Source organism: Abrus precatorius, unplaced genomic scaffold (assembly GCF_003935025.1).
Source record: "Abrus precatorius isolate BTA unplaced genomic scaffold, Abrus_2018 Scaffold6, whole genome shotgun sequence".
Taxonomy (NCBI): Eukaryota; Viridiplantae; Streptophyta; class Magnoliopsida; order Fabales; family Fabaceae; genus Abrus; species Abrus precatorius.
In genome coordinates, this window is record NW_020874406.1 from 23318546 (window position 1) to 23342995 (window position 24450).

General features: G+C 32.4%; 3 protein-coding genes across 5 annotated transcripts; 2 read left to right on the forward strand and 1 right to left on the reverse strand.

Moving 5' to 3' along the window:
- The first annotated feature begins 1782 nt into the window (after positions 1-1782).
- On the forward strand, positions 1783-3683 carry LOC113869894 (protein RICE SALT SENSITIVE 3-like). Its single transcript, XM_027506411.1, has 7 exons — positions 1783-1919; positions 2120-2170; positions 2252-2428; positions 2548-2653; positions 2858-2899; positions 2982-3038; positions 3162-3683. The coding sequence occupies exons 1-7, from the start codon at positions 1783-1785 to the stop codon at positions 3681-3683; spliced, it is 1092 nt and encodes a 363-aa protein (XP_027362212.1).
- Positions 3684-7878: 4195 nt separating this feature from the next.
- Positions 7879-17435, reverse strand: LOC113868924 (threonine--tRNA ligase, mitochondrial 1). Of its 3 annotated transcripts, XM_027504924.1 has the most exons (19): positions 16879-17435; positions 16729-16788; positions 16522-16611; positions 15642-15716; positions 15343-15471; positions 15164-15253; positions 13556-13644; positions 13372-13468; positions 13208-13294; positions 12921-13005; positions 12266-12360; positions 11515-11547; positions 11346-11432; positions 10448-10540; positions 10101-10193; positions 9789-10010; positions 9095-9166; positions 8465-8536; positions 7879-8139 (listed from the first exon to the last, which is right to left on the reverse strand). In XM_027504924.1, the coding sequence occupies exons 1-19, from the start codon at positions 17341-17343 to the stop codon at positions 8044-8046; spliced, it is 2130 nt and encodes a 709-aa protein (XP_027360725.1). In that variant the 5' UTR covers positions 17344-17435; the 3' UTR covers positions 7879-8043. The 3 variants fall into 3 exon arrangements, with proteins under 3 accessions (XP_027360725.1, XP_027360726.1, XP_027360727.1); XM_027504925.1 differs by lacking the exons at positions 12921-13005; positions 13208-13294; positions 13372-13468; ... (2 more) ...; positions 15343-15471; positions 15642-15716 and adding an exon at position 16253 and having other exon boundaries at positions 7910-8139; positions 16543-16611; positions 16879-17390; XM_027504926.1 differs by lacking the exons at positions 12921-13005; positions 13208-13294; positions 13372-13468; ... (4 more) ...; positions 16522-16611; positions 16729-16788 and having other exon boundaries at positions 7910-8139; positions 12266-12357; positions 16962-17390.
- Positions 17436-20436: 3001 nt separating this feature from the next.
- LOC113869639 (RING-H2 finger protein ATL47-like) lies at positions 20437-21991 on the forward strand. Its single transcript, XM_027506069.1, has one exon. It carries the CDS (start codon positions 20773-20775, stop codon positions 21910-21912), a length of 1140 nt encoding a protein of 379 aa, XP_027361870.1. The 5' UTR covers positions 20437-20772; the 3' UTR covers positions 21913-21991.
- Positions 21992-24450: the final 2459 nt, after the last annotated feature.

Consider the following 24450-nt stretch of genomic DNA (forward strand, 5'->3'; position numbering starts at 1 on the left):
GGGAAATGAAAGTAATGAGTTCTTCTCCATTTAGTCATTATGTAACCTACAGATTCAACAGAGATGCAAGTGTAGCAGGTGCAAACAAAGGAGATACCGACTATACTATGTGTGTGTGAGAGAGAGATGGTGGAGCTGATCATAAATTTCAAGTATATAGATTGTGTCGTTGAAACTTTGTTTCTGTAGTTCATGATTTTGGTTTGGAAAAATGATCACTACCAGGTTATGGTTACAAGCTGTTGCACTCTAGCTGGTGTCATTTTATGTATGCCGCGGTTTCTCTCTCAATGTTACTATATGTATGATACGTTGCTTTCAATTTCTATTTTCAAACTTTAGGTTTAATACTTTTTGTAATTTTTTAAAACAAAAAAAAAGACTTGTGGAAACTTTATACAGCAATGTTTTAATTTGCATATCAGGAGCAGGTGAAATTTGTAATAAGAAAGAAGAAAAGAAAAATGTTTTCCCTAGCAGTGCAACAAGGATTGAGGAGGGTTCTCTGTGTGTTTATGTTTAGTGTTTAATTTTAGCATCCTGCAACCTACTGGAACTTTAGAATCAAGTATTCAACTCTTTTAGCTTCAAGAATTTACAGTGAAGTTGAGACTACATTAATCATTTTTTCGTTTAGGTTTTGAAAAAATAATAACTTAGGTCTTCCTTTTTCGGGTAAAAAAAAATTAGGAATGTTAATGTCTGACACCGTAAAGCATATACAAACTGTATAGTACTGTATACATGTATACACTCACATATATATAATACAAAGTTTTTTCTGGCTTATCTAATAATTAGTAGTGCAAATTATTATCCAATAATTAATAGTGCAATTTATGTGTTATTACTCACAACTTAGTTATCACTACTTGATAGTCGCTACTGTGATGTAATAGTATATCAAACAGTCATTTGATGTTGATATTTCGCTTCCTCTAAGGGATATCCTGCCACCATTATCTTGTTCCTCGTGTAGCAGACAACCGATCGAACAAAATTACAAGTTCAAGGAATTTTATTTTTTTAAAGTCTCTCTCTCTCTCTTTCATATATATTAAGTTATTTATAAGGTGATAACATTTATTAGGTGTGGTGTTGTGGCTGGTCGAGTTGAATAAATGGTTGTGGTTTAGGAAGTTTGGCTGGGACTGGAATCATGAGTACTTGCTGATACCTAAGAGTGTCAGGAAACAGAACGGTAAGCGATGGAAAATAAATTTAAAAAAAAAAAAATAGGAAAAGATGCTGCTGCTGGAGCATTGGGGTTCAAAGTTATATAGGAAGATAAGAGTCATCAAAGACATGTAGCTACGTACGTAACTCATAAATCATGCTGTCATTGAAGCTATATATATATATATTACCTTTGGCCTTTGCTGCTGATAGATGATTCAAGAATTTGGGTGACTTTGGTTGTTTTCAACATTGTAGGTTATTGAAAAATAAGGATTTGGGGAAGGGAGAAGGAAAACAGGTGGTGGGGCCTCAATAAAATATTAAAATATTTGTGTAAATTGAAAAGTATATGATTCATTTATTTCACCCCCTCTTTTCCCCCCACCTAAATGTAATGTATGTGTAGGAGAGAGAAAGAGATAGAGAGAGAGAGAGAGAGAGAAGAAGCGGTATAAATGTGAGGTTTCCTTGTTGGTGGGCTTATATAAAGGAGGATAGGATGTTGCAGTTCCCCACTATTAAAGATAGCTAGGTAAAGGGGTGCAAAGGAAGAGAAGAGATCAAATATATAGAGCCTATAGTTGCTTTGCTTGTGAGGATTTGATGGAAGAACATCTCACTCCATTGGCTGTTACCCATCTCCTTCAACACACTCTCAGAAGTTTGTGCATCCATGAAAATTCTCAGTGGGTCTATGCTGTCTTCTGGAGGATCTTGCCTAGGAACTACCCTCCACCCAAGTAAGGAGAGGAAAATTAAAGATCAACCATTTCTTATTAACTCAGAATGTTCACAGAAAGAGATTTTGGGCACTAGGCACAAACATCACACACATATATACTATTTATGAACTAAATGATTACGACTTCATAAGACATTTCTCTGTTGGTTAGGATATAAGTGTTTGCTGATTTTTCAATCTTGTTTCTTCTTAACATAGGTGGGAAGGACAAGGGGCTTACGATAGATCAAGAGGAAACAGGAGGAACTGGTAATGTTTTTCAGTGTTAAGTTCAATATGCTAGTGCAAGATTATTGTGTTTTGGTTAACAACATATTTATATGCATGCAGGATATTGGTGTGGGAAGATGGTTTCTGCAATTTTGCTGCCTCCGCAGCACCTGAAATTAACTCTGCTGATTGTCCTACTTCATCTGTTTATGGGAACTGTGAATTACAGCCCTACCAAGGGCTGCAACCGGAACTCTTCTTCAAGATGTCACATGAGATCTATAACTATGGAGAAGGGTATGCATCTATATATATCAATCCATATTAATCTCCCTATTTGTATCACATTTCTTGTATTTTGTTATTGGGAGATTTTCAAAGCAAAAAGGTTCAATTAATTAAATTTCATGGAGCAGGTTGATAGGAAAAGTGGCTGCAGATCACAGCCACAAGTGGATATACAAAGAACCTAATGATCAAGAAATTAACTTTTTGTCAGCATGGCACAATTCAGCAGACTCGGTGAGTGCTTTATATGCTTACACAGTGAGCATTAAATGACATATTTAAATGTTAATATAATCTAAGTTTAGTCATTAATTTCACATTAAAAAACCTTTAAGATATTCCCATGTTGCAAATTAATAGCCATGATTTCATGTTTATTTATGCTTCCCAATAAAAAATCTTTCGGTATATCCTGATTACATATATGCTCTTTTACAGCACCCTAGGACTTGGGAAGCCCAGTTCCTGTCTGGTATAAAGGTATGGCACTCAAATATGCAGCCCCCATTAGATTTCAGACAAGATTTCCTTTCTATATTTAATTCAGTTTTATATCTTTCAGACCATAGCTCTTATTGCTGTAAGAGAGGGTGTTGTTCAATTAGGAGCCGTTCACAAGGTGATCTCTCTTCTCCTTTCTCTCTTTCACTCTCACAAAACCACACACTTAGCAAAAATATATTTTACAGTTGTACTCACTCAGATCGTGTCCACTCTATTATGTCTCTCTATGGCACTCAAGGTGATTGAAGACCTGAGCTATGTGGTTCTTTTGAGAAAAAAGTTCAGCTACATTGAGAGCATCCCTGGTGTACTGTTGCCACATCCATCATCTTCTGCATACCCTTATAAAGTAGAAGGAGGGTATGGAATCCCAGAACAATGGCATTTCCAAGGCAACCACCTTGCACCCCAAGCTGAATTATATGACCATCATTTCAACTTGCCGCTGAAGGTAACACCCTCAATGAGTAGCCTTGAGGCACTACTCTCTAAGCTACCGTCAGTTGTGCCACCACCACCACAACAACAACCAACACAACCGCAGTCACATCATCATGTTTTGTCATCATCCCAAAGGCCATTAGAATTCATGGGAATGCAAAAAGTGGCAAAGGAAGAGTTAGATGAAGAGGTATACAGGCCAGAACTTGATATAGGTGAAAGCAGCAGTTCAATGCCAGGGTTCCATCATCAACATCATTTTCATCAGCAACAAGATCAGAATAATGTAACTAGGAACGGATCCAACAATGGATTTTGAGTATTAGACTTATAATAACATAAGGGAATCAACGGAATTAATGAAAATTAGTCATAATTACGTCCTAACATTGTAGTAAGTTGTTAATTAGCTTCAGTATTATTATGATATAATAATAAATACTGCGTTTTCAGCTTGAGCTGTAGTCTTTTAGCCTTGTTTTTTTCTAGATGCTTCTGATTCTTGCTAGTGTGTTGTAGTATCAAAGTAACTTTCATTTCATGCATGCGTGTGCACATCTGCAGCTGCTGCTCAACATGTGTCAGTCATTGTGCCTCTGAATGTAAGGGTAGTAATCCATAGAACGTAGTCAGCACGCACAGCGAATCTAGCACAATATACTGAAAAATCAACGGCTGCATGCGGCTGTTTAAGGATGTAAAACGTAACGAACACTAATATATTATTGTAACTTATAATAAAATACCATAAAATAAGAAAATATATGCTATATATAGTCCATATAATAAGGCCACTCAATCAGCATGCTGAGGATATATCTACGTAATTGTGATTTAGAGATACTAATTTGGGTTCAACTGGAGATTAACGAGGGTGGGGTAGCGGTAGTTGTGGGGAGAGAGAAGAACACTATATCTATGTCACGCAGCTGCCACGTGCACTATACTCTGAGAAACCCTTACTATGATATATGCATACTGAAAATCATACAGTAGGTAGAAAATAATAATAGGGGTTGCAGAACACGGTTGTAACCTAACTTACAGTGCATTGTCTATTAAAATCAAACTATTATATTTTTACACTTATTTTCTCTTTTATATTTATTTTTCATCTTCCATTAATTTTAATTTTTCTCTTCCTTTCTTATCATGATATTATCAATTTACATTTTTTTTTATCTCACTTTGCTTTTTATCGTTCTCTCTAAAATAGGATGCGAATCATTTTTCTTAAACAATTGGTTACTAAAAGGCTGCTGGTAGCAGCTGCAAGCATTCGACGTTTTGTCCAACTGATAAGTAAAATTGGATTCACTTCTGTCGCTCGAATTCATACAGATTTTACTCAAAAGGCAAAGAGTGTTAAGTTGTTAACGCATCATTGAACACACATTTTGAATGTGTATATGATTGTGAGAGAGTGTTAAAGTGAAGGCCAAACATTAATGAGTAAAATAAATTATCACAGTCTTCTGGTAAAATTCACAAATTTAATTTAGTTCTTAATTACAAGACATTAACCGGAAGGTGGTGGTGCAAGAGTGATGAAATCATTACTTTTAGAACCTAAAATTTTGAGACATAAGTGGCAGTATCAGTTACATCAATAAAATACAAAATTATTATTCATATACAGTATGGAAATGTACCATGCCTGCTAAACTTATGCATGATATAAGGATGGAAATGTTTCAAGCATAAGACTTATCTTGTTCTATTTGCATGAAATAAGGTTGGCTTAATTCTACAATAAAAATAAATAACTTTATTTTCAAATAAATTAACTAAAATCTTTAGATAATCAATACATGACTTTGAGACAATAGACTCATGACAAATTTTGATTGAGTTAAAATCTAATTCATTTATCTATAAAAAATTTTAAAAATAATTAATTAAACTTATTTAATAAAGAGACTCAAGTTAGGCAGTGACCTAACAGATAAGGCCATCCTTGTTCATATAATTAAATTTTTCTCTCTCTTTTGTTTGTTCTCTCTCCATTTTCTCATAAAGATATACTGAAAATACATTGCAGTTCTTGTATTTAAAAATTAGTATGTCTGTTTTATTTAAGTACAAAAATATTTTTTTACTAGATAAATTATTTTAGAATTAATTTTTCATTTTATTTTTAAAACAATATCATAAAACAATGACCTTACAATCTAAATATATCACTTTTAATATAAGTTGAAATATGGGAACAACAATCACCTTTAAGTTTTAGTATATCACGGTATACAGATGAAGAATTGACTTTTAAAACTTATCAGAAGTTAATCCCAAAGGATCAAAGCATTCAAAATTTAATAGAATTTTTTTTATAAAATCTCAAACGAGACATAATTATAAACTTTCATGACAAAGTTTCTGATCCTTAATAAATATGCACACCCAACGTTTAAAAAATCAAATAATAATAATAATAATAAGATTTTATTAAAACTATTTATTTATCCTGTGTAAAGTTGCTCATGTTAAAATTTATTAATTATAAACGTTTTCTCTTTTATTTTATATTTTCTTCATTAATTATACGATTTTAACCAATTAAAAAGAGAAGAACTACTAAAAGTGAAGGAAATAATAAATAAGAGAGAGAGAGAGAGAGAGAAGTGTGTAATTAATTATTAAAAGTGTGTAATTAATAAAGCTTAACTTATGTGATTTTCATAAAATTCATAAAAGTTTTGTAATTATAAAACCTAGAGCTACAAGGCCAAATAAAATGATCTAAGTGACAGAACTAAGGATACTTGTTGAATAAAACAACTATGGTACTGCCTCTATTTATTTATTTATTTTTTTGCTAATCTTTTTTATTTAACACTTTATAATCTTATTCTTAATAGTTAATGTGTTTAGTTGAAATAATGGGATGATAGAAAATTAAGTAATATTTAAAGCAACATATAACATTTCATCCATTTTTTAATGATAAGATGAAATGTTATCATTAAAAAAATTAATGAGAAATTCTAAAAAGGTATTTAAAATATAATTATTTTCAAAATTAAGTTACTGCAAAAAAACATACTTTGATTTCTGATCAACAACTGGTGCAGGTATGGATGTCTGGAAAGGCTTCTGAAAAAATTCAATCTGCATGTGAGAATCTTTCGTCCGTTCATAAACTTCGAAGAATTGATGGTATTATAGTGTTAACAAAATCCCAGAGCAACATATACATTAAAATGTCCAAAAAAATTTAAGGATTTAATTATAAATTTAATCCTTACATTTGACTCTCTCTTTTTTCATTTTAGTCCTTATAAATAGAAATTTCACCTTTTGGTTCTTATAGGATAAATTATTTTCTGTTGTTTATCAAAATTAAAATAATATTAAATTCAGTCCACACACACACACACACATATATATATATATTAAAACCACATAGGAGAGACTGATTTGTTAAAAAAAAAAAACACACACACACACATAGGAATCAAAATGTAAAGTTTTTTCATATAGGACTAAAACAAAAAAGTAAGTCAAGTATATGCACTAAAATTATAATTAACCTATGTTAAAATATAAAACATATCACAGACGAAAGTATTTCATTTGTCAAATTTACCTATAGTAATGGAGAATATATTATAAAATTAAAATGAATTTGTAGAATAATATCATGCCAATTTGACCAATAAATAATATGAATAAAGAATTTATAAGATATTAATATTAAAAGAAAATGAAAACAATAGATCAAAGAGAGAAAAGGGAAAATTGAGACAAATGCTTCTACCATTGCAACTCTTTATGGTCTTTCATTCTGTTCTGAAGACAAGGGTAGAAAGGGTGATTTGCAATTTCATCACCGTTTTCTGAGTCCGCCTTGGTGATTTCCTTTTTCTTGCAAATACACAAGGACATGGACGAGATCATGTTTGATAGAAAAATTTTGAATTTTACCAACTACATTTGTGACGATGGAGAAGCTGAAGACTGAACCTAAAATTACCCTCTTCACCGTGCAACATAAAATTTCAGTTGGGTGAACTAAGAGCTGGTTTGTTTTAAAATTAGATAAGATAAAATTAATTGACTATAGCAATTTAAACAGTTGAAAATAATTAAAATGTGCAAGTATAATTACACAACCGTTTGATGTTGAAATTGTCACGGGGTAAATAATTGATTTTAGCCCGTTGTATCTTCGTCTGGAATCGATTTTCCTCAAATTGACTTTTTTTTTTTCATGTCCATTCATCTAGAGACACGTTATTGCGAACCTAGATACATATTCAACTTAACGTGTTAAATAATCCGCCGGAAAAAACTCGGAAAAGAGAGAGAGAAACAATGTTGGATCCAAAGAACACCTTTTAACCAAAGTCACTAACAATCATTATTGAGGATCAACTCAACAGCGTATATTTTCCTTAAATGTGACACCAAATTAAAAAGAGAAGAAAAATGAGCGATACGTTAACTCGAATGCTGATACACGGAATTTAGAGGGAGAAAACTATAAGGATCTACCAGAGTGCGCTCCAAGTATAACCAAAATTCACATTATATTAGTCGCGACAGAAATGAAATACAGAGATCACTCAAATCATTCATAAATAACAATAACTTGTTGGGTTGGTAATATAAATAAATGCAGACAAATGAGTACAACTCAGATATCTGGGCTGAAATCAACTGTTCTCACAAGCAGAGTATCAGTGGAAAGCTGCAATTTCGTCTCTGAAATGTTTGAGTAGATTCTCAATACTCATAACGTTGTGATCCGCCTTGTCTCTAACTCGTACACTCACCTGGAACAACGAATCAACTCTTAGCCTCCCGCTGGGTATTAAAAAATTCAACGCAAGATAGCTACAACATGATCAATAATCTTTCAGGTATTGAATTTGAATGATGTCACGTGATTTTCCATATGACGTAAGTTCACAAGATTCAAACTATCATGTACACCTATTTGTGCACAGCTCATATTACAAGCAAGCTTGTTCTTTTATACACTTCTAATTAGCCCCAACTTAATGATCAAAGTGTAGGTCAAACACAAATGAAAAGCATGTGAAGAATTGAAATTGAATTACACTACCAATTATTTGAGAACGGGATAAAAGGAAGAACCTGTCCTGTATTAGCTTCCTCCTCTCCAACAACCAAGATGTAATTGTATTGTGCCAACTGTGCTTCTCGCACCTGTAGAAAGCCATAACTTCGAGTTAAGACAATTCTATTTTATTAAGATAAGGCATTAGATTAAGAAGAGTACACCATGTTACATAAAAAGAACTTCTCAAGCATTAATTTAATCCTCTAGAGATTCATTTGACATTAATAAATTTTTATGATATCAAGTAAAGCCCCCAAATATCAAAAGACAATAAAATCAATTTTAAATAATTAATATTATAAGAATAGAAGAATACATGCATGCGCAAGGTATAAAATCTAGTAACACTAAATAACATAGCATAACTCTTAACTCATTGGTAACCGACGAGTGGGAACAGGTTGGGGCAGAAAAACGATAGCATTAGTATTATAAATTCACTGTGGAAACTAACCACAATACTTGTATAAACCAATAATTGTATAAACAGTAGCAATACTGAGTCTCTCTTTCAAATGAGATACAACTCAAATAAACAACCAACATTTCATCAGGCAGCATTGTCAAAACAATGTGTCCATTATTGACCTCTCGATGAATGACATGTATTAAAATCAAAATTTTTGTTCTAAAGTTTGTTTTACCTTCTTCTGAATCTTCCTATCAGTTGTATCAGCATCAACATGATACCCTGCTTGGTGGATTTGATCTCGCACCTGGGAAATTGATGTGCAAGAATATGTTAACAATCAACAACCCTTGGTTTTGACATCTTATCATAATATAGTAAAGGTATCCTAACAAAAATTTTAAACAAAACTATGACAAGTTAATGGTATATTTGACTTAAGTATTTTTTTTTGTTTTTATTAATAATTATAAAAATGACACATTTTCATTTGTTTCCTACTTTCAAATAGTATCCAAGGCAGAATCTTTGGTAATTATTAGTCAAAACGAAAAACATTTCTGCAAACAAAACACACCTTAAGCATAATTAAAAGCTCAATGATTTCAACATTGTCAGTAAGTTACAACTGGAAGTTACCTAAAAATGCATGTGACACTCTAAGCATAATTAAAAGCTCAATGATTTCAACGTGATACACATACGCTCAGCAAAAAGCTGAGAGAGTCAATGTTGCATCAGCTCCGTGGAGAGTAGTAAATAAATGATCAATTATACATGCATGGAAAACATGGGCTACCACAAAAATATATCCTCCAATGAAATTAAAAGTGTTATCGCATGATATGCAGTACACATCCCTATCATTTAATTGTTACAAGGCAAATATACAATAGAATAAAACATTAACTTCAGAGCTATATATATACCTGTAATGCATAAGATTGTGATTTCTCTGACACAGGGCATACAATCGCTTGACGAGGACTGAGCCAGAAGGGCCATTTACCCTTGTAGTGCTCTAAAAGTATGGCAAACATGCGCTCAACAGATCCTAGAATGGCTCTATGTATCATTACAGGTCTCTCAATTTTGGCTTCATCCTCAGCTGAGTATTCCAACTTAAACCGATCAGGAAGCTGGAAATCAAGCTGCATGCAACCACATTCATCTAACTATCAGTTGAAAAGTTATCCTAAAACTGAATCATGTGAAAGCAAATCCAGCTGAACAGTGCAAACCTGCAAAGTTGCACACTGAAATTTCCTACTCAATGCATCAGATACACTTATGTCTATCTTTGGTCCGTAGAATGCACCATCCCCTTCATTCAGCTGCAAGGTTTTATGAAAAATATAAGCACAACAGTATTAAAGCAAATAAATGCAGCATTCCAAAGAAAATAATCAAACAGTTTTAGAAAAAGACAATTGAATAGAAAACAAGATAGGCAAACTCTACTTCAGGATGCCCACTCTGAACTATAGATCTAATAAAAATTATAACCAAATGTTCAAAGCAATATCTTTAACTATATAATGCGGACACAAAACACTTCTAGAAAACATATAGAAGAGAAAATTATTACCTGCCAAGGCTTGCCAAAATCATCTAAAGCTTCTTTAAGAGCACTTTCAGCCTTCTCCCAAGTAGCAAAATCTCCTAAATATTTCTCTGGCCTCTACTCAAGTAGTCAACACATGGTAAAGAATAAATGACTAAATCTTCAGTTGAAAGGGGAAAAAGAGGTTTGATCAGCAAAAACTTAATCTATTTTTATCTTAACTGGAAACTAGGTTACAAAGACAAAAAAAAATTGCTAAAGGATTTATAAAAACATCAGTGCTACATGGAAGTAGCATGAACATTTAATGCATATAATACTGAAGTCATTGATTTTGCAAATTTGGTCCAGTTTACTAAAAAAGTCGTTCAGTAAAATATGGGAAAGGATAAAAAAACTTTTACAAAACCCATTCAATTTATCATTGATTTAGTTGATGAAGTATGCCAAATCTATGCTAATGCTAGTCTGAAACCAGGTCATCCAAATTAAAATGAATGTGGTTTTAACCTCACAATTTAAAACATTCAAAATTATCAACATATGGAGGTGTTTTGTTAATTTGTATAAATTGACGTCAGTTCTATTGTCTTGAATTTTGGTACAAGATCTGCACTTCTCCAGCATTTTGGCCTAGCTTTCACAGATATTAACAATGAGAGAAAGAAACCACAACCAAAATTGTACATTCCTTCAGAAATTTATATAAGCCACCCATGTAGTCAAAATTATAATTTAATTAACTGCAGGAAAATGTCAAAATAAATGGGATTGCATAATAAAATCCGAACAGTTCACAGACAAAAACAATTAAGTTCCTATTGGGAGCACATTGAGTTGAAGACCAAAGCTTTGGGACAAAGGTTTTTAAAACATTGAAAAAGGTACATGGGCATTAAGAAGAATAATGAGCAAAGCATACCGTTGAAAGTTTCAGCTCATATGTGAACCCAAATATGTCATTCACATAATTGATGAAATTCAAGGCATTTCTCACTTCATCCTTTATCTGTAAAATAAATCAAATCAAGAATTCAAACCTCAGCTCAAAAGAGACTTTAAAGATATATGCTGCATAAATTTAAACTCACCTGGGACTCCCTGCAGAAAATATGAGCATCATCCTGTGCAAAATTTAAAACTAGTGTCATTAACAGCTGAGTACTCAATCAGTATAGAAAATAGAAATTAAAGACTATGCAAACAAACAATTGAGATAACAGCTTGCAATGTTTTTCTGGTTGTAATTGTACCATATTTTAAAGAAATAAACAAGACTGAGGGGAAAAATTGACGTTTTAGCTACACAATTATAAATGTATATAAACATGATCCTAAGTGTTTTATATTTAGCTAAGTAGGTCAATCTCCTGTATCCATGTCAATGAATTTTTAACATCACAATCTTTAATCCTCATTTTGTTTTAAGCAACATTTCCAACTCCAGTACCCCCTCTAACGCTTTTCTCTACCAAATTGCAATAGAAAAATAATGAGACTCAAACATGTACTCTAAAATTTCAAACACACTGAATAGATTTTTTTCTATACCTAGTTTCAAACACACTAAATAGATTTTTCCTATACTTAGTATTGACTGTGTACCTGCCAACAAAATTGAAAGAATCAACGAATTATGCTATAAAGCATAAAAATGTATGCCTGCATGTCTCAATGTACCTTAACATAAAAAAGAATGTGATCCCTAATTTAATAAACTAAAACAGCAATTTAATTTTAATTGGAAATATAACCCAATAAAAAATAGATCGCCTTTTTCATCAAAACTTTTATTCAGTAGGTTATGTGGGTCGTGTGTTTATTACAAAAGAAAAGGTTTACCTGCTGAAATCTCCTAACACGGGTTAATCCACTCAAGGCACCACTAGCTTCATTCCGATGTAAAACCCCAAAGTCAGCAAGACGAAGAGGGAGTTCTGCAGAATCATTTATAAGTTGTGAGATAGTGTTTTTTATAAAAAGTATCTGCTCAACCAAATTCAGTCCTCCAAACTCATGAAGTATGTCCATCTAAAACAGAAACTAGAGATATAGTATTTTATTTCACTTGTAAAATAAAAAACAAAATATGTCCACCTCTCACCACCCCAAAGGTATAATTTATAGTCAAGTTCAATTTTGGAATTGGAAAAGGTAGCTGATTGAAAATTTCTTGTTCTATATGTCAAATGACAATATGATATTATAAGGAAAAATACAATTTGCAGATGAACCACAGTTCCCCTTCCCTATAGTCCTTCTGTATAAACGGATTATTGCCTTACAATAGGAATAGGAAAGATGAAATCATAAAAAAGGAGTAAAAACGTATTTCTCTATGTAGGCAACATTCAATCCACTCATATAGGAGCTCAAACATGTGCATTCTCCCAAATTCAACCCTAAAATCTGGATTAGTTAATCCACCCAATTTCCCAAAGCAGGAACATAAAAAATACTATTTGAAGAGATAAATCCCTACATAAATGAAAATTACCTCTATAAGATCGAACCCTGTGCTTAAACATCAAGCAGTGCCCTGGGCAATTCATAGGTTTCAACCCAAACTCTTGTTTGTCAATCTGTAAGAAAGATGCACTTTGTTCAGATAACTTGATTGCTTTATGGACAAAAGATTAAAAAAACTATTTGGAAGGTTTTGAAGATGCCTTTTTAAAACGATAACAAAATAAATATATACATATGGGGAAGATGAAAAGATAGTCCCTCCAAACCGCATTCATAAACAAACATACATTTATACATATTGGGACAAAACCATACCTCTAAGATAAACATATCCTCTCTATAATTTGCAGCATGACCAGATTGCACCCACAGATCCATGTTAAATACATTTGGAGATATGACCTGAGGATACCAAGCACTAAGTACAAAGAAAAAGATTGCTATTGTAACATTAAGAAACTCCTACACTAAAACTTTACCTCTTGATACCCCCTGTCTCTGTACTGATTTCGAATGAACTCCATGAGCTTGTTGTAGATTCGAGCACCATGTGGAAGAAAAAACCAGCTTCCTGGGCTGACATAAACAAAGACAGATCAAGACATAGCAGTCAGAGAAGCTTTTACTGAAAGTTCCAATCAGACAAGAATGAACCCAACATACCTCCATTCATGATGAAGAATAAGTTCCTGCTTAACACCCAAAATCCTGTGATCATACTTTTTAGCCTCCTCCAGCCGAAGCAAATATTCCTGAAAATTAAAGAACCGAAAAAAGGGAAAATTAATAAAGAGATCATATACCACATAGACAATAAAGTGTGTGTCCAGATTCACCATAAGAAGTTCAAGTTCAATTGTCTTGTGTGCATGAAAGCACAAAAACCAAGTGATGTAGATTGAATTACCTTATGCTGGGATTTGATTTTTTAATTAGGGATTTTAATTTGGGATTGTCTTATATTTTGTTATTTGTAGTAACTTGGGATTATTTTAAACTTGGTATATTTTTGTTTTGGACCTCCTTTAAGTTAGGGTTTTATTTGGCCTCCATATATGTAAGTTATCTTTGTAAACATTAGATGGCTTTTCATTACTAATATAGTACTATTCACCATATTAAAAGAGTATCTAAGTTGGGGGGAGTATCCCCACTAAGAATACTCTAGGTTTATTTAGGGGATGTATCCTGCCAAAGGGAGCACCTTTGGGGGTACGGTTATGCTTCACCAGGTTCAAGACTTGATGACATCATATATTTGCAAAATGAAGAAGCCTTGGACCAGTTTGAATAGCCAAACTGTGAGTAGTTCACACGGTTAGACATCTTCCCATCTAGTTCTGCGGTTTTGGGACTGGTTTTAAGACATCCTATAGATGCTTGAGTGGACCAGCCAGAGGAAAAGTTCACGGTTAAATAGGTCCAGTCCAGTTTAAAGAAAAAATGGTTAAGGGTTAATGGCTAATGCTTAATACCTAGCAAATAGAGAACATCTAACAATAGGAGGCTCATATATATGGCTATCACATATGACTAGGAAAGTAATTTGAGAAATGGCACATATTACATTAAAAAAATTGATATATTTAATATCATTCAAAATGATCTCATTTAATAAAACAGCTAAAATATAAAGTAATAACTCTGAAAATTGGAATGTGGTGACAGAATCATAAGAAAATGAAAATATCTTGGAACTCTTAGTCTTAGCATAACAAGAGAAAAGGAAACTATTATAATTTCTACAAATCTACAACATACAACTTGGCCATTTACCCTATAAATCAGCTCACAGAATAAAGATGCAAAAAGCAATATTGCTAAAGAAGGCACAGGTACCCCTTCCCATGGGTTGTTTGGGAAGGAAGATTTTGGAGTGAAGGGTGGGTTAATTTTTCATTTTAAATATATTCAAAATTAATATTTTTTTAAAATAAAATATATAAATTGAGATACTAACATAAACTTAGTGTATTAATCATGCATGCATCTATTAATCATGCATTCATCATCATAAATAATATATAACTTTCTTAATTTTAAAATTAAAAAATATATTTTTTCCTCCCTTCCCCTCCAAAACCCTCTCTCAAACATACCCTTAGTGTTGATGGCAGACAAAATTTTGCTATATATTACATCTCATTAACAACTACTAGCTAGTTATTTACTTATTCCACAAGGTACTGCAACTGAACATTCGGTTCAACCCAGCTCAGTTTGAATAACAGGTAGTTAACCCAAAAAAACAACTTATCAAATAAAAATCACCTTTAAACTCTTTTGATCGGGATAAGATATGCCATAAACTCTTTGTAAACTTTCCCGATTTTTGTCACCCCTCCAATATGCTGATGAAGCCTGGAATTGCAAAACCAATAACCGAAGTACTTGAATGGGATAAATAAAAAATAATTAGAGTTGCATGATTAGACAGCTTGCACACATACCTTTAAGCATGCAATTGCTTTCACAAAGGATGTATTAGGTATATGTGGTCCACGACATAAATCAACCAGGGGACCACATCTGTATACCGTGATAGTTTTGTCAGCAGGCAAATCATTTATAATCTCAACCTGATCACAGTAGCCACAAAGCAGCAAATAGTGAATTTGTGATATCAAAAATTATAGGTGAATGCATATAGGAAATATGGTTCAGATTGATATGACAGTGTAATAAAAAACATATTTATAGCTAAAACAATAAGTTACCCTGCCCCCCAAAAGTAAAAGCATAAACTTGCCTTAAACTTATTATCCGAAAACATCTCAAGTGCCTGATCACGAGTAACTTCAATGCGCTCAAAGGGTTGCTTTTCCTGGAAATATAATCTTCATCATCCATCACATATATCAACACAAAAGTAATGTTTATCACAATAATGAGCAACACATATATATACAAGATAAGGAAGAATTTCGGACTTGCAGAAAACAATGAAAAATGACAATCAGATCAAAACTTTCACAACAGGGAGGGGGATGATCAATCTAATATGTATATACTTAAATTTTTATCAAATCAATTTTGACCAAGTCTAACCAAATTTGAGATGAATTCTAAAACAAAAGCAATGAAATCCATGGGATTTTAAAAAATCAAATAAGGGTCCTCTAAAGTGAGGTTGTCTCTAAAATGGTGTATCCACCTTTTATTTAATTTAAAGTCCATTGAGAACTTAACCTTCCAAAATTCAAGGATGCATACACCCTTACTTGCTCTCATATTGAAGAAATTTTCCTCTAGAAGAGCATTTTCTTTAATAATCAAATCATTAACAGGTTTTTAGCATTCTAAACTCAACATTCGGTCTACCAAATGAAATAAAATCTCATTTTAACATTCCTAGCACACTCTTGGCGAACATCAGATTTCCAGTTTGGATGACCATGCAAGACACCAAAATTTGAATGACCATTTGATATTTAATTCCACAATTGCTCACCTACAAAGTCGCTATAAACCTATATCTCGAGGCTTCAAGACAAAATCAACATTTAAGTAAGAGCTGTAACTATTGTCGATCACAGTAACCAGAAATAATCCCAAGAGCAACAGTAGCAGCTACAACAGCATAAATTTTTTTAAAAAGACACATAAATAAGATAAGGAAGAGAAAATACCGCGACAGCCTTCAATGCAACAGCCTCGATTTGTTTAAAGTGATCGTCATTGAGACTCAAGTCACCGTAAAATGCATCATAATAGAACCCCTAAACAAAAACACTCAATTTCTCGTTCAGTACACATCGTGTTCAAAAGATCACCAATCACAACAGCGTCAGCAGTGCAGCAACACATTACAACAGCAAAAAAAGGCACACACAAACCTCTCCTCTGGTAGTGCAGGGCCCAATGCAGAGCTTGCATCCATACTCCGTCTCAAGAGACTGCAAATAACCAAATTAAAAATCATCATCATTTATTCATCGTAGTCCGAATTAAAATAAAAATTAGAAAAAGAAAAAAATTTAACGAACCTCGCCGAGAATGTGAGCGCTAGAGTGCCAGAAAGTGTCGCGGCCTTCGTCGTCTTCGAACTTGAAGATCTGTAGCTGGCAATCCTCCTCTAGCGGGCGAGTCATGTCCCAAAGCACGCCATTGACTCTGGCAATGAGAGCGTTAGCAGCTAAATTCTTAGAGATTTCGCAAGCGATATCAAGAGGAGTTGTGAGCCACTTCTTCGCTTCCTTAACGTTGCCGTTGGGGAGAGTGACCTTGATGGGATCCGAGGAGAGAGAGAGGCGCTGGGTGCGTTGCTCGGCCAGAATAGTCTCGAACAACTGGATGCGCTTCGGAATCACCGCGTTCAGGTACGCGTCGTCTTTGGCGTGGGCAACCATGGCGGCGGCCACGGAGGAGAAACGGTTAATCGGAGAGAAGAGACGGAGAGGGAGTAGAGAGTGTGAAGCGTAACGGCGCAGACGGATTAGAGAGCATAGCATAGCATAGTAAGACTTTGTTGTGGGTTTTGCTTTGGAATTTTATTTATTCTTTGTTACTGTAGAAACACACAAAATAGAAATGAAATGAAATCGGCTCACCACGGGCCTACGCGAACCTTTTACGAGGTTTTTAGGGTTTTTGGTTTATTTTCTTCTTTTTACTATTCATCTGTTATTATTTATTTATTACACTATGCTTAAGCCCAAAGCGAACAGTCCCCATTAGCCCCGATTTGACTCCCAATTCTTTACCTTGTCTGCTCAGAATAAAATTATGAAATAATTTATTTTTTTAAATTATTGAATCATTCAAATTTGTGTTTATATGTAAGATATTTTATTTTTATTTTTATTTTTATCATTTTTTATATTTATGTCTTTAATATATTTACCGTTAGTTATACACCAAATCTTTTTCAAGATTAAATTTTGAATAATAAAAAATATTAAATTTTATAATGTATTTTTTAATAAAATTTATTAATTTCAAACATAAAAGCTCAAGTTAAGTTATAATAGTAATTTTTCTTTCCTCAAAATTTTGAGAATATGAATATGAAAAAGGACAATAGTATTGCATTATTAAAAATAAATTGTTGATTAAGAACAAATTTTGAAAAATTCTGGAACATTTGTTGTATAATTTTCATTGTTAGACAAATTTAACAATTGAAATTTTTTAGATTGATAATAATAATTAAAATGACTTGGATAATTAAAGAAAGTCAAATAAAGAGAGACTATAGAATTAATTTGATAATAATGAAAGTTTAGGCTTCAATTTTTTTTTATTACTATATATCTCTCAATTCAATTTTATTCAATTGTTTTAAAGTGATTACTAATTATTTAATTAATTATTAACACTACTTGATGATGATGTAATAACGGTAATCTTCTTATGTACATGTTACTTACCCCAATGATACATAAATAAAAGCACTAAGATATATTGGTTTTCTTAAACTTAATTAAATAGTTAGAAATTTAGGTGATAAATATTTTATAAACTCAAATGATGTCTTAATTCTATTAACTTATTAATAATATGATTACTTATTAATTGATAAACTAAGATTAATCTTTGGATGATAAATTTAACAATAATAATAACAATAAATGGACAATTTTAATTTACAAATTACATCATTATCATAAAATTAATCAAGTTATATTATAAGAATTCACTTCAGTATTATGACAAAAGGGTGTTTAATTACACATTATAGTAATAAAAATAAAAGAAACTAAATATAAAATATCTATAATCTAAAAAATAAATTGAAGGGGTGATCAAAATAGGAGAATGGAATAATCTAGATGTGATCAATGGATGAGTTTTTGGATCAAGGCTTAAAGTTCAGTTGTAGGGAAGATACAGAGAGCTACAATCACTTATTTCAAAATCTCAATTAAAAAAGATAGAAGATAAAGTTCAAAATTTAAACCTAAAACTTAAAACATAAATTTAAAATTTATTCATTTATATTTTGTAACAATATTTTTTAAAATTTAACTATTTAAATAAGTTAGAACATTGTCACTTCTTACAAAAGAATAAAAAAATACAGTGAATTCATAAAATAAAATGATAACTATAATAAAAATAAGATGAATTTAAAAAATAAAGTGATAGAATGATAGTTTATTTGTATTCTTATTTTTATAAATATCAAAATTTTATATTATGTTAATTTCAAGCATAAAATTTTAAGTTACGTTATAACAGTAACTTGTTTCTTTTTTTTCGAAAGTTTGAGAGTAGTTTGCTCTAATAAGAAGAAGATAATTGCATTTGTATCAACTTTAGCCAATTTAGGGACCAAGTCCCTATTAAGATTCATAGTGATATTTACAAGTTAAAAACTTTCTTTGAAGATTTTGATGCAAATTTGGGGGTACCCAGTTATATCAAAAGTTTCTGAAGGTAAAATACAAATTGAAAAGATAATTCCGAAATTGTTGAACTAGACAAAAAAAAAAGTTGTGTTTTGGCTGAGACTAGAGACGAGAGCCTTGGACAATTGTGGTGTGAAAAATTACAAGTTGAAGACTATGTTAAAATGCAAGACTATTATCAGCTTTGTAAAAATGGCCTACCCCAGCAAGAAGAAAGCCGAAGATGAATGGCTGATTTTTTTAACATGCTTTCTTCTCAGTTATTTTGATCTGACACAACATTAGCTAATAGAAACTAATCTACGACTAACAAACTGAACGATACTTTTCTATCGTTCTTGACTTGATTTTAATTTAATTTTTTGAAATTTTTCTTACATTGGTTGAAATTTAACTTATTAAATCAGTTTGAATTATATATGATCGCTGTTTTCTGGTTTTTCCATTAACGATAGGATACAAAAGACACGACTGCAATACAAATGTTCGAAGTCAAGACAACCCTAAAAAGGGCACAGTTAACATTTTAGATTAATTGGAAGGCGAGAAATAGTGCACTCTTGGACTTTCCATCCTTGTATCATGTTTTGTATCTCTTAACAAAATTACTCTTGACTTGGAAAAAAAAAATCAACATTTAAATTAAAAAATAATTTTTAAAAATTAATTTATCCTTTCCTTTTTTAATCAAATAAAAATATATCATTGTTCATATTTTTTTCTTCTAAAGTACTCACTCAATTCCTTTTTATTTCACATAACTTAAGAAAATTAATTAATATTCTAGTTTGTATAAAAAACAATATTTAATTTTATCTTTATTAATTATTTTATTTTTTATTTTTTAATTTGTTAATACAAGAGTAATAAAAATAATTTTTCTAAATTCTAAAATAACAAATAAAAAATATTTTTATAAAGACCAATAATAATATTTAGTAACAATCCTTTGAAATAAACAAAATTTGAGACACGTGTTTGAGGCAGTAATCTGAAGTTGTCAAACGAGAAAATGACAATTTTGCCTAACCTTTTGCCTTCTTTAGTGAGGTCTATGGTCTGTACTATAGTCTGCAGCTGTAGGGGACCCAAAAACCTTGGGGTTTGGAAGTGACTTCGTTTTCACATGGTTACTATTTAGACATGGAGAAACACAATTAGATGCACACACTACATCACTTACTTATTATTATCATCATTAGGGTTTCCTTTTCATGGAGAAGATAACCCTCTAAGAGAGAGAAACAATTAACCCAGGCTCAGGTGTCTGCTGAGATTTCAAATTCTCAACAACTATGGTAGGTCAACTGCTACTGCAACGTTGACATTTTCTCAGGCATGTTTCCATAAAATGTTATGTTGTGCTTATGTTTCTTGTTTTTCACAATGCATGAGTTGGGTTTAGTTCCAAAATAGGCAAAGGTTGTAACTTTGCTCAAAACCACAACATGGTTGACACTCTCTCATTCTGAGCTTAAAATTTAGACATAGTCTAACTTGAATTTCGATTTGGAATACTATATTTTGAAAATGTATAGGGTTCATTCTCATTCTCAAATTCTTCAGAGCAATGGTGCTATCACTAGCCCCCCTATTCTTTCTCCATATTCTTCTTCATCACTGCCTTATAGTTCTAACTATCAGAATCAGAGACAGTCAGCTCCATCCCCAGCTTCTTCATCTGGGGGTAGAATAAGCCCTGCAATTCTTTTCATTATAGTTATTTTAGCTGTGGTGTTTTTCATCTTGGGTCTGCTTCACTTGCTTGTTAGATTTCTCATAAAGCACAGGTCTTCTTCATCAATTTCCCAATCCAATAGATACCCTGACATGTCTGAATCAGATGCTTACCAGAGACAGTTACAGCAACTCTTCCATCTTCATGATTCAGGCCTGGATCAGGCCTTCATAGATGCTCTCCCTGTCTTCTTTTACAAAGAGATAATAGGCTTGAAAGAGCCATTTGATTGTGCAGTTTGCCTCTGTGAGTTCTTGGAACAAGATAAGCTGAGATTGCTTCCCATGTGTAACCATGCTTTTCACATTGATTGCATAGACACATGGTTGCTGTCTAATTCAACTTGTCCTCTTTGTAGAGGAACTCTTTATTCACCAGGCTTTGCCTTTGAAAACTCAGTTTTTGACTTTGAGGGTCCACATGAGGAAGATGGGATTTCAGGCAGTGGTGGGGGTGGGGTTGCTTCTGTTAACAAAACTACAGAAAGTCATATAGTGAATGGGAAAAGGGTGTTTTCTGTCAGGCTTGGAAAATTTAGAAGCACAAATGATGGAGAGAGGGTAGAGAAGGGTGAAGGAGAGAGCAGCAATGGCAATTTGGATGTAAGGAGATGCTATTCAATGGGGTCATTTCAGTACGTGGTTGCTGATTCAGATCTGAGAGTGGCTTTATGCCCAAGTAGAGGTGATGGAGGTAGCAGTGACAGCATGAGACTGCTGAAGGGAAGAGCAGCTCCAAATTTGAGTTCTTCCACTGATGGGGATGTTGAGGGTAAAAAAATCAACATTGCAAGGAAAGGTGAAAGCTTCTCTGTTTCCAAGATCTGGCAATGGTCTAGGAAAGATAAGTTAATAAGTTCATCAGATGCCCATTTCCATAATTCTGCTGTCACTTCAAATTTGCCATGGATGAATAAAGCCAGAGGTACATGATGCACGAAGCTACTCTGTATTCTGTATTTTAACTACTTTCATATTTTCAATGAATGAATCCATTTGTTGAGCTCCTGCTTCCTCTCACACTTTGATTTTACTTTTTTGTTTTTGTAGTGATATAACTTGTAAATTATGCATAAAACACATAATCAAACAATGCTCTTTGAACTAGATTTAATCTTGAGTGTAAAGAATATAACTCCTAATCCAGCAATGGGTTACGGTATGTATTTGCCCTTATTTTGCAGTTCCTGCTACATTTTTTTTTTACTTTACCTCCTATAGCACTTTTTATGTACAGAAAAACTAATATTTACTCTATCCCCTATACCACTTTGGTACAAAGGAGGACAGAAACTCAAATGTAGAACAATCATTTTTGTTTGTAATATATCCTTCCTATATTAGCAGAATCAAACACCTATTTTTGTTGAGAGTTCATGGAAAGCTATATTTAGTAGAGATTGAAAGGAAAAAGAAAAGAGTAAAGTTAGTATTTGGAAAGAGTCACACCATATGATTTTGACATAATTTTGAATGTGGGTCCCTAATGCCATGTGATTATTTAATTAAGTGTCAAAAGTGGTTTTTATTAGCAATTTCCTTCAAGGAGCAGGAAGATTAAAGTGAAGTCAAATGGGGGTTGCTTTTTGGATGCTGTGGTTTTTCTCTAGAGAGGCTTGCTTTTTCGCTTTTGGGTTAAAAATAAAGTGAAAGAAAGAAACAAGGAAGGATTATATTCCTTCTTCTATTGCTTAATCTTGTGTGTGACGAGTTACGACCCTCTATTGAGGTTATCCCTTCTTTATGCTTAGAGCATGACCCCAAGATGACGAGATGGGTGGAAACAGAATTGTGAGGTGCATGAGTTTTTCAGATCATGACTATGAACTCCTGACCTGACATCATGAGCCAGTGGATAATGGTGGGGTTCTGTGACTGTGAGAGTGCTCTCTACCTATGATGGTTTTGATTTGTTTGCTGTTTTTTTTTTTAATATAAAAAATTAGGATTTGTAAAGAAATTTAGAAAACAAGGTTTTGGTTGTTTTAATCATATTTTCATAACACAAAATAGGAAAATATAAAATGTTTTTGTTTCTATATAATTACTAATTGAAATATATTTACAAAAAAAAATAAAGCAAGCACATCCTAATTATTTTATATACCTCTTGGAAAATTTGATTAATGTTAATTACACGCATTTCTCTATTTGCTCTATTGATCTCGCATTCTATGTTGTCTTAAATCTTAAAAAGTCGTGGGTTTACTTCTTATTTTGGTGATCTTTTTATTAATAATTTAGATCTATAAGTATTAATATGAACCGGTTATATCTGTAACCTGATTAAAATTTTCATTGAGGTTAGTTATCCTAATTTTGGATAGGGAAAACCTCCTTTCTCCTACTCTGTCTGCCAAAAAACAACCCTTTGTTTCTAAATATTATTCACAAGTTGCTGAGTCTTTCAAACTCTTCACTTATGTTACTTGTTATTACACGTTCCACTAGTGTGTATAAAAATAAACAATTTTTTTAACATGTATTAAAAAAAAATACACAATAACAAATTCTTATTAAAAATTATAATATTTACTATTATTAATGCATTAAATTCTATAATATCATAAGATTTTTAATAAAAAATTTAATATATGCATGATTAGAAAATTAATATATAAATTACGAGCTCCAATTTCAATGCAAACCCATTAGTGAAAATTTATGAATTACACATTTAGGTATTAAATTTTGATATTTTGCTTGCGGTTGTCAGACAAAAGCACGTAGTAACCGCAATTCACACTTCCACCATGGTTCCCCCAAAGCTTATTTAATTTTAGGTCAACTTCCTAAGGCTAAGAATCAGTGTGCACCTTCATGCTGGGGCCTGTGAGCTAAAGGCAAGCTTTTCCACCACCTCATTATTGACCCATAATAATGGGGTACATCTGTTAGATGGTCACCGACTATACCTTAGCAAAATGACAGTCCCAAGATGACCCCAAATTCAAGAAGGAACAAAAACATAAAACTTATTTACATGATTTAAAAGAAAGAAATTAAAACCAGAATTTTATTTAATAATTTATATAATAAAAATTGACTTTAAAGGTTGATACGTGTTACTAAAATAAAATTTTAATTATAAAACAATACCTACGAAACTTTACTTAATTTTTTTCTAAAAAAAGTAAAGAAACTTAGTTTAGTATAGATGGTTGGCTGGATCTCATATAGAAAGATACCAACTCTGCAATATATACTTATTATTGAGAGATATTCAACCAAGAAAGATATTAGATAACGACGTTTATCTCTCTCAAATCGATGAAGTGTGGAGAACAATAATCTAAGGTGGGGCAAAGGAAACAAACAACGAGGTGGTTAAGCATAAATTAGAATGCTGTTGAGTGATTTTAGTGTTGTATATGACAGCACAAAGTTGTTAAGCACCATCAGGCGTTTCATATAAGAAGACAAACAACTTGCAATTTAATCGATCCAACGCATTCTTGATAGTTTACTACA

Coding starts and splice junctions, on each gene's coding strand:
- LOC113868924 (XM_027504924.1), bottom strand. CDS start 17,343: ATGCTATGCTCTCTAATCCGTCTGCGCCGTTACGCTTCACACTCTCTA. Junction 16,789..16,878: donor GCGCTCACATTCTCGGCGAG/GTTCGTTAAATT, acceptor GGTTATTTGCAG/TCTCTTGAGACGGAGTATGG. Junction 13,006..13,207: donor AGGATATGTTTATCTTAGAG/GTATGGTTTTGT, acceptor TCTTTCTTACAG/ATTGACAAACAAGAGTTTGG.
- LOC113869639 (XM_027506069.1), top strand. CDS start 20,773: ATGTATAGGGTTCATTCTCATTCTCAAATTCTTCAGAGCAATGGTGCT.
- LOC113869894 (XM_027506411.1), top strand. CDS start 1,783: ATGGAAGAACATCTCACTCCATTGGCTGTTACCCATCTCCTTCAACAC. Junction 2,171..2,251: donor AGAGGAAACAGGAGGAACTG/GTAATGTTTTTC, acceptor ATATGCATGCAG/GATATTGGTGTGGGAAGATG. Junction 2,900..2,981: donor AGTTCCTGTCTGGTATAAAG/GTATGGCACTCA, acceptor TATATCTTTCAG/ACCATAGCTCTTATTGCTGT.